This window comes from Solanum verrucosum, unplaced genomic scaffold (assembly GCF_900185275.1).
Source record: "Solanum verrucosum unplaced genomic scaffold, falcon-dt-bn FXZP01000049.1, whole genome shotgun sequence".
In the NCBI taxonomy this organism is placed as follows: Eukaryota; Viridiplantae; Streptophyta; class Magnoliopsida; order Solanales; family Solanaceae; genus Solanum; species Solanum verrucosum.
In genome coordinates, this window is record NW_026020221.1 from 2,101,496 (window position 1) to 2,119,423 (window position 17,928).

At 31.2% G+C, this 17,928-nt stretch overlaps 3 protein-coding genes across 5 annotated transcripts in view; 1 reads left to right on the forward strand and 2 right to left on the reverse strand.

The window, feature by feature from the left end:
• Positions 1 to 1,372: 1,372 nt before the first annotated feature.
• The window catches only part of LOC125831393 (FKBP12-interacting protein of 37 kDa), a 231,172-nt gene continuing 214,616 nt past the window's right edge, over positions 1,373 to 17,928 (reverse strand). Inside the window, exon 15 of the mRNA XM_049510595.1 lies at positions 1,373 to 1,385. Within this exon, the coding sequence (XP_049366552.1) occupies positions 1,382 to 1,385 (4 nt within the window). The 3' untranslated portion in view covers positions 1,373 to 1,381. The remainder of the gene's footprint in view (positions 1,386 to 17,928) is intronic.
• LOC125831398 (uncharacterized) lies at positions 1,388 to 12,158 on the reverse strand. Of its 3 annotated transcripts, XM_049510603.1 has the most exons (4): positions 11,910 to 12,071; positions 11,452 to 11,817; positions 10,677 to 10,758; positions 1,388 to 1,399 (listed from the first exon to the last, which is right to left on the reverse strand). In XM_049510603.1, exons 1-3 carry the CDS (start codon positions 12,052 to 12,054, stop codon positions 10,706 to 10,708), a joined length of 564 nt encoding a protein of 187 aa, XP_049366560.1. In that variant the 5' UTR covers positions 12,055 to 12,071; the 3' UTR covers positions 1,388 to 1,399; positions 10,677 to 10,705. The 3 variants fall into 3 exon arrangements, with proteins under 3 accessions (XP_049366560.1, XP_049366558.1, XP_049366557.1); XM_049510601.1 differs by lacking the exon at positions 1,388 to 1,399 and having other exon boundaries at positions 10,563 to 10,758; XM_049510600.1 differs by lacking the exons at positions 1,388 to 1,399; positions 10,677 to 10,758 and having other exon boundaries at positions 11,121 to 11,817; positions 11,910 to 12,158.
• LOC125831402 (uncharacterized) lies at positions 3,228 to 7,125 on the forward strand. The gene is made up of 2 exons (XM_049510607.1): positions 3,228 to 3,401; positions 6,748 to 7,125. Exons 1-2 carry the CDS (start codon positions 3,258 to 3,260, stop codon positions 6,901 to 6,903), a joined length of 300 nt encoding a protein of 99 aa, XP_049366564.1. The 5' UTR covers positions 3,228 to 3,257; the 3' UTR covers positions 6,904 to 7,125.

Sequence of the window (17,928 nt, forward strand, 5' to 3'; positions counted from 1 at the left end):
TTGAAAAGAGACACGAGGTGGCAGACTCTGTCATTTTTGGGAAATTAGAGGAGGCGGTTTGTACTTTGAAATAGTTTATCAGCACGATGGAATTGGATAGCATTTTAATGTTATCTTCTTTTTTGGGCATGGAGAGGGGAGAGGGGATATGGTTAGTGGATAGGTGTTAGGGCTATTCAAAATCGAACCAAAATCGATAATTTGAATCGAAAAAAGTTATTAGTTTATTAGTATTAGGTTATTGGTTTAGCGGTTTTGATAACGATTTTGATTTTTTTTGTTATCGGGTTATCGGTTCTTAACGGCTTGAATATTTTCATAACGGGTTAACCGATAACCCGATAGTAAATTAAATAATTATATTTATACCATTTTGTATATAAAGTCATTGACTTAGAGTTTGGTTTCCTACTTTTATTTCTGGTTGTCTCAAACACTTGGTTATTCTACAATGTAAAAATGTTTGTTTTTTAGCAAGATGTAACTTGTGAACTCACGTGCATGGTTCATTTGGTTTGTCACCTTGATTTTAAGCGATTTTCAATGTTTTTTTTTTGTGTCAAATCTTAACGGTTAAACCAATAACCGAACCGATAACAATCAAAAACCGATAAACCAATAACCGATAAGCCAATATCTTAATGGTTCAATAACGGGTTAACATCTCTACAAGCCGATAACTAATAAGCCAAATTGATAAACTTCAAAACCGAATCGAACTGACCGATACGCAGGGGTGTTGCTCAAAAATTTATTAATTCAAATATTCAGAAAGACGTTCTCAATAAAATTTTCTTTATATTTAGAACTTAAATTCCTGACTTTCAACATAACCTAAGTTGGTTGTAAAGTACTAACTTAATGGAACAAATCCCGCTTCAGTTTGTCAATCACAGAGGAAAAATATTTTACCCTAAATAAGTTATACGTGATGAGTTCGATAGAAAGATATGCACTAGATTTTAATCCTTAAATCTTTCATTTAGGAGATTCCCGAGTTTACATATGTGATTATCTTCTTATTTAGTCTATTAAAAATGGAGTATTATTTTTTATAATTAAGAGCACTCTTTACAAAAGCGTATTTGTTGAAAATTACCATATTCAAAAGTCATATTTATTCATTTTTAATTTAAAATTATATAATTCAAATATTTATTATACTTTCTTATATTTTATATTTAATCAAACTAAAACACGAAAATAAAGTGAATGGAGTATTAAAAAAGCTTCACACAAACACTTCTGATCTTCTTAATCAAGGATCTATGTGGAACTAGTTCCTATAAATATGGGAATTAAAATAAAGGAGAGGAATGTAAATTTTTTAATCCAATTGCTACAAGATGAATATGACTTTAGTAGAATGGTTAACCTCCCTCTAACTCTTAATTAGAAATCTTTTTAAAAAAAAAAAAAACTTATTAAAAGCACTGCACTAAAAAAATGAACTTTATAATATATGAATTTTAATATAATCAAATTATAATATAAATAATGAATATCAAATAAAATAAAAAGTAAGCAATAAATAGCCAACATAGAAAAGAGGAGCTGCCAATTTCTTTAGGTGAAGCTTTGATTACTACATTGATCAATTCCTACCAGGAGAGTAAGTTGTTATCAGGACCCTGTAGTATATTCTGGAAAATATTTTTTTTCCAGTCTCATTTTAATTGTTTCTTTTAAAGATGTGTTAAGTTAGATAAATAAAAAATAGAGAAAAAAATCAAAATTAATCAAATAAATAATTCAATTTTCAAATAATTAGAGTATACGAAAAAAAAAAAAAAGATAGATGGCCACTTTTTCCGTGCAACGAATAGAATATATGCATGCATGGACTTCTGATTGTCCCGTTCCCCAAGGAAAAACAGGTATTCGTGTGGACAACGTCTAGTCAAGAGCTTGATTTTGAAAACTTTATGCCCATGTGAGAAAGTTCCAAGAAAATTATAAAAATCAAAAGATTACCTCAGAAAATTCAAACTACCTATAAATTAAAATTAAAAAAAATGAAATGAAAATTCAAACTTGCTGCTACCGTTTGTGTGCAGGTATTCTTTATTTTTCGTATCATTCAAAATGCAGCTTATTCAAACGCTTGCCATTTTAAAGAAAAATCCACATAATTAGTCCATTTAAGTTGGGTTTAACTGTTGGAATACAACGCAAAATGAGATCCTACTAGGTGGTGGTTTAAACTATTCGATATATATTTTAATTTTGCCAATAATTAACTAGACATTTTTATTTGACATAGGTATATCTCGTGAACAGTCAAATTCAAACCTCACACATAACTTGCAATTGCAGCTAATGTATATGTATATTAAATCAATAAACGGCATGGGTAAGTTTTAAAAAAATTGTAAGTAATAGAGTTCATGAAAATTAAGGAAATTTAAAAACAAAAGGGAGCCCTCCCCTTCCCCCTCCGGCGTTCCATCCCTCTACTCTCCGGTCAGAGGCGGACTCACATGCAAAAGTTGGGGTGTACCTGTTCCAGTTAACTTCGGAAAAAATCATGTGTATATATGTATATTTATCTTGAGAAACTGATAGAAACTATGATATAATTAACAATGCACCCATGAGGAGCATAGGAGTGACCCTTCTACCAGCTAGAAAAACCACCTGCTAGACTAGGGTTCGAATTTAGCTAGAGTTCTATTTCATTATTATTATTTAAAGTTTAGCTTAGAGCTCATATTTTTTATTTACATATTCACCATGCCATCTATGAAAACCTATATATGTATCCTTACATATTGATACACACAATATAGTTGAAGTTTATATTTGTGATTTACACATGCCGTCTATAAAAATCTATATATGTATTCTTACATAAAATATACACACAAAATACAAAGTGACGTAAATTTCCTTATCCATGAGTTACCAACCACATACCCTCAATCCAACAAAATGAGTATATTAATCAATTTTTAGAAGGAAAAGTACTTCAAGCTTGAAGCACAAAAATCTTAAGAATCTCCTATTATCTAGTTTTCAATTGGATGATCATACAATGCAAAAATTTTGGGCAGTTGATAAATATATTCGAGGCAAAAAATATGCCAATATTTATTAGATGTTGTGTTTAGACGAAACAATTTCTAATTATTTTTTAACAAAAAATACAGTTTCCAGAAGAAAGAATGGGCCTTTATGGACCCCCAAACAAACAAGGCCCAATAGAAATTCAATAAGATCAACAAAGAGAGAGAGAGAACGGGGAAGGAAAGGAAAAAATGTTGCAGTATCCATCATTCATGTTACAGTATCCATGCTCTACTCGGATCATTCCGACGTCGTTTTTACTCCCTGCTCAGTGGCCTCAACCTCACAGCGACGAGCTCCTCCTTGCCATGGAGGAATCTGATTTCGAAGAAAAGGTTCGCTATTCCCCTCTCTCTTTATAATGTTGCTTGTAAATGTATCTTAGGGTATCAACAGTTTACAATTAGGTTTTATTATAAATGTATATTGTTTGATTCGAAAAATGAGTGTATTACTGATGCCGTATGGTAAATATGTAATGCTTGTTTGAAAGAATTTTTGAATTTGTGTTAGGGTTCGAGATGAACCTTAACAGGATGGGGAGTCACAAATAGTAACGAATAAGCACTAGAAATATTTATTTCAAAGTAGATGTATCTTTGTCAAATTTCTGGCCTTGAGAAAATTGGACCACAGTTTCTAGGTTTCTCTATTATTCTGTACATAAGAAAGATGAACCGATTGTGTGCTCCTAAGTGATATGATGTTTGGAAGAAACAGAAATACTGTCAATTTAAGATGAAAATTGTTCCCAACAAAACGCCTATTGCACAAGGCTCTAGATTTATATGAGCTTTTTTCTAACTGGCCTTTTCCCTGGGGTTAGGAACATTGAAAATTTCTTTTATAGAGTGTGAAGTGATGTGTTATGTATTGTGCAAAAACTAAAAAGGATTTAGTGTGACGCCTAGTGGTCGATTTAGTGGGTGCAAATTTTATAAACAAGGTTTCAAATCCCGACTAGTACCGAAAACACTAGGTGGCTTTTTCCCATTTGTCTGCGCCTTGGTGGATAGAGTTACCCGATACTTGTGCTGGTGGGAGGTAGCATGAACATTATAGAGGTGTGTTCAAGTTGAACCAATTCACCAACACCATTTTTATAAATAAAAGATGAAGGGGAGCTCTCTATAGATCTAGGATATATACATAATATTTCAAACATTTCCTCTTCACTTGCCTTCATAAATTTCATATTGCACAGAAACCCTTTATGACCATCCCTGTATTTAGTTCTTAATCACCAGACTTACTGTTCCATTTGATATTATACATCAGCGAGTTCTATTCATTAGAAAAAGAAGAAGTTGATTCATAAATCTGAACTTAATTGCTCCCAGTTCGAAAGTTCATGTAAGATGTTATTTCTGGATTTATTCCAGTGGCAATTGCCTATATAGAAGGTTTGTCATTTGAAATTACTGATATGCTACCTGTCAAATATTAGTTGATTGGGTTCAAGAAATTAGGAGGGCTAAATTCTCCTAATGCCATATATATACCTAATTATAATTGCTAACTCAGGTGTTGGAAGCCAACAGCTAACTATTAAGTTGCCAGTTTAGAAGAACACTGCCTGTCTGACGATTTAGTGTTGTTTGATGTTCGATACAACAATTAACTTGTAGCTATTCAAGCCAGTGAAAATAATTAGGGCAATAAAGGATTACTGCAGAGGGAAATGAGGGGGTAGAAACAAAAAATAATGAATTACGCTGAAGCAGAGGGAGACAATATCATGTTGTAGTTTAGCAGTTTCTTGAGAAATCTTATATTAAAGTGGGTGTCCCTTCATCTTATAACTACTTGCTTTCCTACTTTTAGCTTTACATCATGCACAATCCCATTTCAGGCACCTTTTCGCTCTAGCATAATATGAAACTTTTGGGACTGGCCCTCATGCCTTTGTCAATGAACTTCTGACCTCTACAAGTAAATTAGAACAATTCTGCTGCTTTTGTCTACCAAGACTTCTAGAACTAGTTTTGTCCTGAGGGCTTTGGTCTAGTGGTAAGAGTGCGGCTTGTGATTTGTAGGTTAAGTTTGAATGCTGCCGTTGACAAAAACTTGATATTTAAGTGGAGAAGGGTAGAGGGCAATCCCATTGTCCTCCGATTTTGAACCATACGCTGTTGGTCCTCAGGAATTTCTTGGGTATAAAAAAAACGAGACTTCTAGAACTTGTAGTATTCATCATATGAAACAGTTCACTTTGTATTATTTTCAACATTTTAGCTACATAGCTGGTGTTGGATACAAATCGCTTTGGTGTTTGTTGAGATTGCACTCTAGAGCTTTGTTTGAGACAGCCTTTTAGGTGATAACATTTTTCTAATTGTAGGGACACAGTAACCTGTGATACCTCACTAATCACAAGTTATCTAAACACTAAATTCCAGTTTGGTTATGAAACTTCAAATAGCTGAGAATGCTGTCTTGGCAGTAATAACTAGGGTGGTGCATGGAGGTGCTTGCACGCATTCGTTCTTCTATGTAAAGTGAAGCAGATACAGTGCAAGCAAGTTGGAAAAGTTTGCTGAGAATGTCTGAGACAGAAAGACAATCATTCTCTATATCTCTATTCTGTTGGGTTGTACAGAAAAATACAAACTCTGGGGGGTCCATTTTAATGCTTAGGACACTAAGAAGGGAAACATAAGAAAAAAAGCTTAGCTCTTAAGTTTTTGTGAGAAGATGATCTACCTAGTATTCTAGTGTGGTAGCTGCTGCGAGAATTTCCTTTTTTTTTTTTAAGGACATTAGTAATATTTCTTGAGTTACTTGTGCAGAGCTTTTCATTTGAGGGATTGATTTGAGCCTTGCTAACTCATACTAACTCTTTTGTGGGACCTGTCTCCCCACCTTAAGTATGATTATATTACTTTAGTTTGTAAACAATGAAAAGTACTTGCGCAAGACCTTCATTCTTCATGTCGCTGATAGCAAGTACTAAGATCAGAACCTTTATAATTAAGCTGTTCAAGAATTGGTAATAATGTTAATTTTCCCATACTCTGATCCTTATGTAGTTAAGTTGATTGATTTTTTCTTAAATAAACAAGAAAATGATTGAAAAATTGATGTGTAATGATTTCTGGAATATCTTGAATATGACCTGTTTTTTCGCATGGGTCTCAGTTTTTCCATGTTACACAACTAAGACTTGCTCACAAGGAAAGAAAAGCTTGTCATGACTCAAATCTCTTTTTTCTTCATAAAAAAAAAGATTTGAGTCATGACCTTTTCTCTAGCTGGTGTCTGAATTCTCCCATATTGGAATACCATTAAAAATTTGAGAATTAAAGAGGTGCAATATGAGAGAATAGGAAGCGTTTTTCATGTAGCCCATAATAAACAAAGCAGGATAAGGTGGGCATGCATCAAATAGTTGGCAGTTTGAATCCAGCTTTTCCTTTACTTGCTATGTTACAATTCTTGAGTCTGTTATGCTTGTCTTCTTTCCCTTTTCTGTAATTTTCGTTCTTGCTTCATTTGCCATCGCCTCTTTTTAGAAAGGACAATTCTCACATGTTGTCTGGCTTCATTTCGAGAAATTAAGATGCCTTACTTGGATGCTTATTTTTCGACTCAATATTGGCCATTTGGTCTATGTTTGGATATTTCAACTGGCAAGTACTACAAAGTTCCTTACTTTTCTGTCTTGATGTTCGTAAATTTCAGTGCAATGAAATCAGAAAGATGAACAGCAACTTAGTTGTAATTGGGAAGACTAACATAGACAATGATAAAGAAGACTTTGACAATGAAGCAGAGGATGATGATGCAGACAATGGCGATGAATCAGAGGGTGATGACTTTGAGCAGGAAACTGGTTGACAATGCCTTGTTTGGTTTCTTATATCTGTATGTGCAGTGTATACGGTTCTAAAATTTGCTGAAATTTATGTGTTGCTTTGTTCAAGTGTTTTGTACAGCCAAGGAGAGATGATTGGCATTTCCCTATAGAAATGGGAAGAAGCTTCATGCTTTCTGGCAGAAGAATAATATATGATGTTTGATTATGTTTTTTGGGTGATACAAAATTTCAATTTCTACATTAATTTGAATGAGGAGATTCTATTCATATGCAGTTCGATACTATTTAGTCTGCCGACTGCCAGAAAGCATGAAGGTGATTCATGATTAAAATGTAGAGCTTGAAAACACTCAGAAGAGCTCAGTTTTAGTGATTCAGATGGTTTTGGTTTGTTACGTTATTTTGCTTGTTTAATTGTTCTTTCAGTCTCTCGTAGGACGATTAAGTATATTCTACATTATCTACACCATTGATACAATTAAAGAAAGATAGATTAGTCTATTCAGAACCCTTTTAAGATTGATGTCTATATAAAGAATAATTAGTTCATCTCCCTATTAATGTTACGTATTCCATTTGTAACGATGTTTACAGAAAATAAAAGTGTCATCACTGTACATAAGCAAATAATATAAAACTAAATGTAATGACGAATAAAGTAGGAAAGTGAAACTAAAGCAAAATAATGAATAAACCTATGGTAGAGAATAAGGTGATATGCAATTTGGGGGCCAATGTTGATGTCATGGCCCCTATTATTCCTTATTCAATATTATTATCACTTTGCAATTGCATGTTAGGGTGCTGGAAATGCTCTATCTTGCTCAAAACTAATCCAAACTAGGATAAGGCAGTGGGGTTCTGTAAATGTGTTATCAATTATCCTACTAGAGCCTATGTCCTACATTAGTCATTCAATGATTTTAAATTATCAAATTGTTTCCTTCTATTTCTTTTTTTGAATTTGCACTTGATTGCATCACGAAAATCGACAAAATTATTGGTGTCATGTACAAGTAGACAATTTCCTCTTTTGTAAATGTCCAAAAAAAAAGTTCTGGATTTCCTTTCTTTTTCGGTTTATTTTCAATCTTTATCTTCAGTATTTATCTTGATTAAAATATGGATAATTAGACATGGAATTTTAGTAGCTCAATTGATTGGCCACCTGAACTCACTCCTTATTTGTGAGAGTTCGATCCCCATTTGTTAGGATTTTGCCTTGATTTTCTTACTTTATTTGAAGTTTATTTTTTTCTAAAAGAAAAGATAAAACATTACCATAAATGTTTTTACTTTTCATAAAAGGAAAATATATTTTTCTTCCATATTTTGTTTATTATTCTCATATAAAAAACAAAAGCATCCACAATGTAGTTTATGGGGAGATTTTCTCCTAAACATATTTATGTTTTTTTAATATTATATTAATTTTATAATATGTAAGTCACTTGACCAAACAATATTAAAAATATGTTTTATTTATCGTCTAATTTGTCAATCATTTAATTTGCAATTGTTCGAACCCAATAATGCCCACATTGTAATCCTCCCCTCATTTTCCCTATCCCCAAGTTTTATTTTTTTGTTTTAGAAAAAAAAAGGATTACTGGAGATTCTTTTATTTTTATTTTTCCTTAAGGGAAACAATCGAAAGATAAAATTAGTTAAGATGGGGAAGACATGTTAAATATTGCTAATCTAATTAATCTTAGCCTAAATTACAACCTTGGTTTGACTAGGTGATTATAACCAAAATTCGAAGAGTTGCAATCTAACGATAGGTTACTCAATTACTCTAATAATTATTGATTTCGGAAAGTAACTTTCTTTTGTTTTTGTGACAGAATTATCACTCATCTTTTGAAAACTATTCTAGAAAGTCATTTTTCTCTTAAATTTTGTAACAGAAAACACACTTAATCATTTCACCTCCACAGTCATTCAATCAATTTAGATGAATCTTGAATAAAAGTTGCTGATGTGATTTTCTTTTAAAACAAAATTTTGAAAATAAAAAGCTACACTTTAATTAATTATTAAATTGACCCGTTCCACTTGCCCCCGACCCATTCCATCAATCTAATCCTCTTAAATTGAGTAAATTTTAGATTTAGCAAACATAAAAATCATAGTTGTATGTTATAACTATAGTTTGTATAATTGCGCTCCATAGCAAACATACATCAAATTTGTATAAATCGCTGACAGCCTCTCAATTCAATTGTATATATGTATCAATGATTGTGTTTGTAGATCTGCATAAAATTTGAATTCGTATACAATTGAATCGAAATAAAACATTTGTATATCAAATCTCTCTCTCTCTCTCTCTCTCGCTTTATACAACACAAATTATACATTGTAATTTGTATAATTTGTGTTTGTATAAAGCGAGAAAGAGAGGAAGGCAAAAGAGAACTGATAGGGAAAGATCTGTATTTGTATAATTATAAGTGTATAGGATGAAAATACATGTATTTGTATATACAGATTTTTCTCATTTTATATAAACACAAACGCAATTTATAAATTAAATGTTACATTAAATAAAACTGTGATTATAATATTAATTTAAATTAATAATTTACTATTTTATGTAATTTTCCCTAAATTAAATGGGTCCCTTTACATATATATCGATTCCTCTCTCTCTACATAGTACATTCGGCCCATTTATCGATACTCATATTGAGGTGTCTTTTAATTTTTTTTAAAAGTAGTCACGTTATATTCCTATTTGTTTAATTATTAAGCTTTATTCGTATAATTAGCATATTCCTAAAATAATTCATATTGGCTGATCCATTCTGCCAAGTATACAGCCTTTCAAAAATGACTGTGGCCAAATCCCAGGAAACATGCACCGCCCTATTATTATTTTGCCTTAATAATATTCCAGCTGTCGATAATATATATATACTTATTATTAAAGTAGAACAAGTCATAAATCAATGTAGCAATCTCTTCAACTAGGCAGTTCTACCCAACTTTGAATTTACTAGTTGCTCAATGGCCAAATCAACTAACATTCCTCTACATATGGACTTATTTGTGTTCCTCATAGTTTCACAATTGTTTTACCTTCACAAAGATAGAAATTATAAATTTAAACCTTTTTCAGATTTTTTCACTTGTGAAATTGCATCAGTTATATAAATGTTATCGTCTTATAATTTTGCAATATTGCCAAGAAAAAAAAAACCTTTTGTTCCAATGGATTTGGTAAAATTTTAATAATTTTATGTTGGAGCAATAATGTTAGATGATTTATACTGACTAATTGGTAACCTAAACAAATATTGGAGAAGTTTTAAGCACAATCCTTCAATATTTTAACTTACTATGATCCCTTAGCCCAACTCGTTGGTTTAACACGGTTGTCTAAAAAGCAATTTAGAACTATCAAACCAATCAATTCCTCCTACCTCGCTTTGTACGCGCTTCGTATCCCCCACAAAGCATAGAAAAAGCTCATTTTTTCAAAAAATTATATTTCTTGATTCACAAAATTATAAACTTTGGGTCCACTAGTTTGTTAGGCAAAACAGTGTGAAACATAAAACAAAAAATTTCTTACGCCATAGAACAATCCATGTTACCTTGACTCGTCCAACCCACTCATTTTGATTTTGATTTTGATTTTTATAGCAGCATTTTATTATGATCACGTCACTTGTTGACATTATAATATAATATTAACGTATTTTTAGAAGTCTTAATATCAATATCTATTGTCAGTTTAATGTATATATTTCATACATTAATTTCTCCTTAATTAGAAATTAAGGCTTTGTTTGAATCATTATTTCCATGACGAAATCACGCAAGTTGCTCCAATCCTTTTTGCCAGCTCAGTATGCCAAATGGGTCCCCTGAAATATCTCAAAAGTAAAAGTGTTAAATAAGGAATAAATTAACACCTTAAATTAAGGAAGAAACCAACGAAAAACAATTAAAACGCCAAACCAAAATTACCCTAAATATGGTTATATATAGAACCCTAAAGTATGTGAAGCCTAAATAGTATGTACAAGTGTCCACAAAAGAATGGTCCCAGGGAATCAATTAAGGCCCCAAATGATGCCTAAAAGATTGGGCAGAACGTACGAGTTAAAAAAAGGAACAAGGAGAAATCCTAAAGCAACACGCCAGTCGCCAATGAGTGTATGACGGCAAACGCCGAACCATAACACGGCTGTGTCTATTAACAAGTCCAAAAATAGGCAAACATACGTCAAATTCACCTCGCGATTGAATTGAACTGCAGTCTCAAATAATGTACAATCCAATTCAATGAACCCAAGGCATTTGTCAATAACAACAACAACATACCAAGGTCGAGAGGATAGAATATACGCAGTAGCGTTTGTCATTGTATATAATTTCATCTTTGTGAGGAGGAGCTTCAGTTTGTCTATGTGCTCAATTACTCATATACGTTTTGAAATAACTTAATTGTTTTTATTATCTTCAATTTAATTTCTACTGGCTATGGTTTCGTTGAGCAACATAGTAAAGATGCCTAGGGTTTCCATGGTCACAGCAAGGGTAGTAAAACTTCCCACCGTCTTTCCTTCCGCCGACTGGATATCCCAAAGCTGGAGAACAACACCTAGCCGCCGCCGCCGCATACGACGGAGGTGAATAGAAACATCTGAGCTTTTCCGGCTTCATTCTCGATGCCGGAAAGTCAAAACACGACATTGGAGATGACGGAGGAGAAACTTTTTTCACCGAATTGAGAGGAAATAAAACAGCTCTAATCTTCATCTCCTGATTCGTCAACGCAGAAACTCGATCGTATTCTTGAATCACATTCATCAGATCCTCATCACAAGTAATTGAAACTAAAACATCCAAATCCTCAGTCGGCAACTTACACTTCAAACTCATTGACGATCCACACGATTCTCCAAACTTCACCATCAACTCTGCATCATTTAATCAAATCAGCTACGGTAACAACTTCAAATCCAAAAGGATAATAAAAACAATAACAATAAAAACGAATGAATGAACACACCTGCAAACGAAATAAACTTGTCAACAGAGAGAACTCTGGTAAAACCACCGATGTAACGGAGCTTTCCATCGGAACGACGGGGGACGATTCTCCCGCCGTAACTATACAGAAACTTGATCACTTGTGAACCGTTCATAGAGTTCATGTTTATGAATAGAGTGTATTTTCAGTTGAAAAGGCGAGAAGAAAGAGGAGAGGTTCTAGTCTAGAGAAAGAGAAGATGCTGTGAGATTTTGGGCACCTTCAAGTAACCGTAAGGCAAAGGAAGTGAGGTGTATATATAGGGTTTGCGGCGCGTGAGGAGTTGAAAAAGGTTATTCGGATATTCGTTACTATTATTTTCTCGGAACTAGGGATTTTGAAAAAAGGGATGGTCCACTGAAGATGGGATGAGTGGCTCAACTGAATGAGCTGTTGGGCTTACGGGTAGGATTCGTGGAGCTACAAGAAAGGGCTGGGTGGATTGGGGAATTTGGCCCATTCCCTATTCTTCACAACGAACCCAAACCTGCCACTTTTGTCATCTTCTCTAGTTGACCCCACTCATACTTTTCCCTTGCCTTGGGTTGTTAATTTTGCGACTAAGCAAAGATACAAGTACTAGTTAATTATTCAACATAACTATGTGTATAAATTCAGATGCTTATTCTAGCTATTTGTATATGATTTATTGATACATTTAATTTGTATAAGTTTTGAAAATTTTTAAATATACAAGTACATAATTGGTATATATTTATCTTGTATATTGATAAACGACATATACAAACGAAAATACCTATCGCAAAAAAAAATAAAAAAAAAAATTATAAAGCATAATTAGACAAACTGTTATTAAGTTTAATCTCTTTTCTATTTATGATTTTTTTCTCTAATGTTCTCCATATCAATTATGTATCAACTATCGGTATTCTAAATAAGAAACTATCCTTTAAATTATGGAAACACCATCTAATTTCCTATCGTATTTATTAACTCTCGTTATTATTTAAAATAATTATAAATCTTATTAATAATAATTTCATATCATATTTCAAGTAAGATATGCATATATATGTGTTTTGTTTTTGCTATCAGATACATAAGGAAAGAGGTGAGAGAGACTAAATGTATCTCATACACATGCGAATCACACTAGATACATCTATTTGGGATGCATGGTACATTCTGAAATGTAGATATATGTGGAGAAAGGTGAATGAGAGTTCTAGTGTATCCCAATACCATATGAATAAGGGTGTTCACGGTTTGGATAAAAACCAATTCAAACCGAAAAATCGAACCAAACCGATAAAATAAAACCGATTTTATTTGGGTTTGGTTTGGTTTTAGATTTTTGAAAACCGATAGTATTTGGTTTGGTTATGGTGTTATTCGAAAAAACCGAAGAAATAACCGAACCAATGCTATATACATATATTTTATTAATATACATACTTAATATATTGTTTTTATAAACACTTAAAAGATCTTACATATATTTTCATTAAAATTTCTTTATAATTTACTTATTGAAAGCAAAAATGCCCAAGTTGAAAATATTTATCTTATTGATTTCATGTATATGAGTGTCTATGACAATTCTTTGTGGGACTGAAAATGTTATTGTCTCTTCCTTCTAGGCCAATATAGTGAATTTTAAAGTTTTATTGATAGTAATTTAGTGATCGAAAGTTCAGTAATTTAAGTCATTCTAACTATTTTTTCGTTTTGAATGGATTGTTGTCACTTTTTTCACATTTTGAATGAATTGTTTCTTTTATTTTTGTGTATGGTTAATAACCGAATAACCGAACCAAACCAAATCGAAACCGATAACCACCAAACCAATAAATGTATATATTATTTGGTTTGGTTTGGTTTTGATAATTTTAAAACTGATTAAGTTGGTTTGATTTTGGTTTTAACCAATAACCGATCCAAACCGACCCGTGAACACCCCTACATATGAATCACACTTGAATATAATGTATCTGAAACATATTACACATAATTTTAACCACATATATCTGAGGCATGCATCGAGACACGACAAATACATATATATGAGAACCAAAATCTGGCATGAATGATAATTTAAAAAACATATCAAAAAGACATAATTAAATCCTAAACTAATGAAATTTTATATTTTTTGCCCTTAAATTATTGAACTATTTCCTTGAGAAATTTTTTTTCATCATTACAATTTATTTGTTCATAACATAGAGTTCAAGAAATTAAATATGACTTTTGAATCTTATAATTATAAATTAAAAATATATGAAATGTATTAAAATGTCATTTAATCTTATAAACTTAAACGTGTCATGTGAAAAATGAAAACTTAGAACTAAAAATTTGTTGAAAAGGATTATAATAGTTTAAAAATTGATTCATATGTCATATGAAAAAATAGAAATTAGAATTAATGTAACTGTTAATTTTTTTAAAAAAAAGATAAATATATATATAGTGTTTTTAATAAATAGTAGCAATGTAGCATCAATTATTCAATTACACATATATATATAGGAAAAACAGCCTATATATATATATATATATATATAATAATAATAATAAAAAAAACCTACACAATTATATAGTGCTTTTAATAAATCACTAAGGGGTCGTTAGGTAGAAAAATAAATAATACAGGGATTAGTAAAGTAAGGATTAATAATGCAGGGATTCGTAGTGTAGGGTGTATTTTTTTTATCAAGTGTTTGGTTCATTGCCTCTAACCTCATCTTGTGTTTGGATTAAAATTCTACAAAAAGCTTCTTTTCAATTATACCCTTGCATTATTATGAGATTTTTTATTTTATGTAATCGGTCAAGGTAGATAATTGCCGGACAATATTATATTTTTATGGCCTTCTAACTAGCTAGGAGAAGAACAATTTTGTTGTCATATTTGCTATTTTCTCACTTGAATTATTTGAGGGTAAACAATTGTTATCTCAATAAATTAATCACTTAAAAACATTAATTTTCAATTTAAAATAGATAGACCATCTACTTTAAAATCGAAAAGACGATAAAAATAGTAAAATCGAATAAATCATCTATATTTACATATAAAAATTGCAAGGTGTATATTTAATATGTATGCAATTTATAAATTGTTCAAAATACAAACAATTAGAAACCACATATAAACCAACAATAAAATATTCAATTAAGATCACAAACGTCATGTGGTGATATATTTGCCTTTTCAATTAGTAAATGTTAAACCACTCACATTTTAAATATTGTATTGATATGTATTGTATTTATTTATTAACAAACAACATTTTTTTGTCTTTACATAGATAATCCCATGGTATTAAATCCAATGTATTACTAATACCATCACATGGAAGGTAGTAGTAATACCTCCTAATCTCCTATAATACCATGTAGGGTGTATACTTAGGCCCAAAAATTCTACCAAACATAATACTAAATAATACCATTGATAATATATGAATTATTTCTCCTAATACCTCCTACCAAACAACCCCTAAGAGATAAAATCTTTTGTCCAGTCTCAAACATCATCTTTTGTGTTTTTCTCTATTTTCTTTTGGATAGGAGTTCCCCTTTGCTTATCTTTTTATTTCTTCAAGATTTTTTTTATAAAAAAATAAGCCGTTTGTTTAGACCGACTCAAAAAACATATGCTATAGCCAATAATTAGGGATACTTACGACAAAGTCGAAAGATTGAATTGAATAAAAGAAAAATAATTGATACACTTTTGTTGGAAGTGCATCAAAGAGAGGAAGGCAAAAATATTGGTGAAGAAGTCATAAATTAGACGAAGATGATAAATTTACTTTTTATAAACTTTTGAATGAAAAAAAATATATACTCCATATGAATAATAAGTTTGATGATTTAAAGCACTTCTAGAATGTTTTTAGTTATTCATTATTATTTAATTCAATTTTCATCTCATCAAGATATGTTGTAAATCATAACTCTTTAATTTTTTGTACAAAATGAAATTTTATCGTAAAAAGTTTTATCAAATTCTTTTAGAATGGTAAAATTCTTAGACTCTAAAAAGTATATATACATATAACTTCAATATATTTGTATAAATTTCTTTTCTTCTTAAGTGTAATTTATTTGATAGCGTTATGTTGGAATATAATTATATTAATATGTGCTTGAAAGTATATCATCACATATTTTAGGCATTTGGCAATAAATAAACAGACAAAGGTGTATAAACCCTTTCACCTTTTTTTTTATAAAGTTCTTTCTTATTTGTTTTAGGCATATACTTTATTTCTCTTCTATAAAGAATGTACTAGAAATATGAACAAGAGGGGAGGGTTCCTTGGAATATTTGTACACCTTTTAATCTTTTTAAATTTATTGTTTTTGACCTTGTGCTTTATTTTTCTTTATAAATATAAAACACTTATAATGTAATACAAATTTGAAGGGGTATATATCATGGAATATATTTTTTTTGACAAAAATAAAAGACACACCTTTCCCCAAAATTGTGCTTGCATATAATTTATTCGCTTTGCACTTTTACACACGCAAGAAGTACAGGTAATTCTTTTTCCCCTACTTTCCATTGCAAATCAAATTTCAAATCTTAGATGCCCACAAATTGTGTACGTTACTTTCATAAAAAAACATGGAGGCTCCATTATGTGAAAAAAAATAATTCAATATCAATTGTGATGGGATAATTGTGATCTCTTTTAGGGTTTTGCCCTGATTTTCTTACATTATTTGAAGTTTATTTTTTTCCTTAAAGAAAAGTCAAAGTATTACCATAAATGTTTGAACTTTTTCTGAAAGGAAAATATAATTTTCTTATATTTGGTTTATTCTTTCCTTAGAGGAAATGTTTGGAGATCTATAAATTGAAGATCCCTATTCTCATAGCATAACACTATAACATCCACCATGTAGTCGTTTAAGAGTCTTGTTTATGGGGAGATTTATTCTCTCTAAAGTTTCAATGTTTTTCTTTATATTAGTTTTGATATAATAATATTTTGATTTTTAGTATAAATTTTTTTGTTAGCTGATTTATCAGCTATATGATTTGCAAATTGTAAGCTTCCGCATGACGCGCTAATCACCCTTCAGAACCCAACAATCTCTCTATTCTAAATTAGAAATCTCCAATTCCAACTCTTGGAAATGATTTTTTTTTTTGTTGACCACCCTAAGAAATAGGCTCCACAATGCGAGTTTGTGAAATCAGAAATGTGAAGAGAAGTTCCCAAAAATGCCTTTAGTGGAAATTGAACTTTTAACTCAGAGTTAAGGTATATGTTTATTCTACTTTCCTAAAACAAAGAACATGTTTCTTTTTCATTGCGTGCATTATCACTATGAAGAAGTTGGAGTTTTTAGATGCTGTTTTCATTGTCTTTACTCAACAAAATGAAGTGAAACGAATTAAATATTGAAGCTTTTGCTTTTTGAGTTTTTAAAATTGACAAAATGATATTTGTCGATGATGGTGGTGGATTTTGATCCTTTGAATTAACCGTCAAGTTCTTTTCCCAATTCTTGAAGGAAAGAATAATTTATTTTTGACATATGAAAATGATGTGATGCTCCTCTCCATTTCTTGCTATATTTCTTTATATATCATATTGGGACCACTAATCAGAGCAAGCTTAAGGAATTAATATCTAAGTGCGCTGTTAAAAATGTATATACAGGTTAAAAAATTAGTACTATTTTTTTTTTGTTTCTCATCTGTTGTCCAGTATCCACCGTAAAGTTCGACTAATCCAGATTCGAATTGCATAAGCCTCATTCGAGGGAAAATGCTTTTTACCAAGAACTTTTTCATATTCAAAGCTCAAATTCAAAACCTCTAATTAAAAAAGAAGCAATCCCCAAGGGCGGAGCAACCATAGTATAAGGGGTTCATCCGAACCCCCTTCGGTGGAAAATTGTACTATTTATACATGGTTAAAATAATTTTTTATGTATATAGAGTAGATGTCGAACCCCCTTCGACTACTTCTTGTATCTATTTCTATAAATTTTGAACCCCTTATTGAAA

Bases quoted from the DNA above. Each gene is read 5' to 3' on its own strand.
- LOC125831402 (XM_049510607.1), top strand. From the start codon at position 3,258: ATGTTGCAGTATCCATCATTCATGTTACAGTATCCATGCTCTACTCGG. The intron at 3,402-6,747 runs GTTCGCTATTCC...CGTAAATTTCAG, and splicing joins AATCTGATTTCGAAGAAAAG to TGCAATGAAATCAGAAAGAT.
- LOC125831398 (XM_049510600.1), bottom strand. From the start codon at position 12,054: ATGAACTCTATGAACGGTTCACAAGTGATCAAGTTTCTGTATAGTTAC. The intron at 11,818-11,909 runs GTGTGTTCATTC...TAAATGATGCAG, and splicing joins CAAGTTTATTTCGTTTGCAG to AGTTGATGGTGAAGTTTGGA.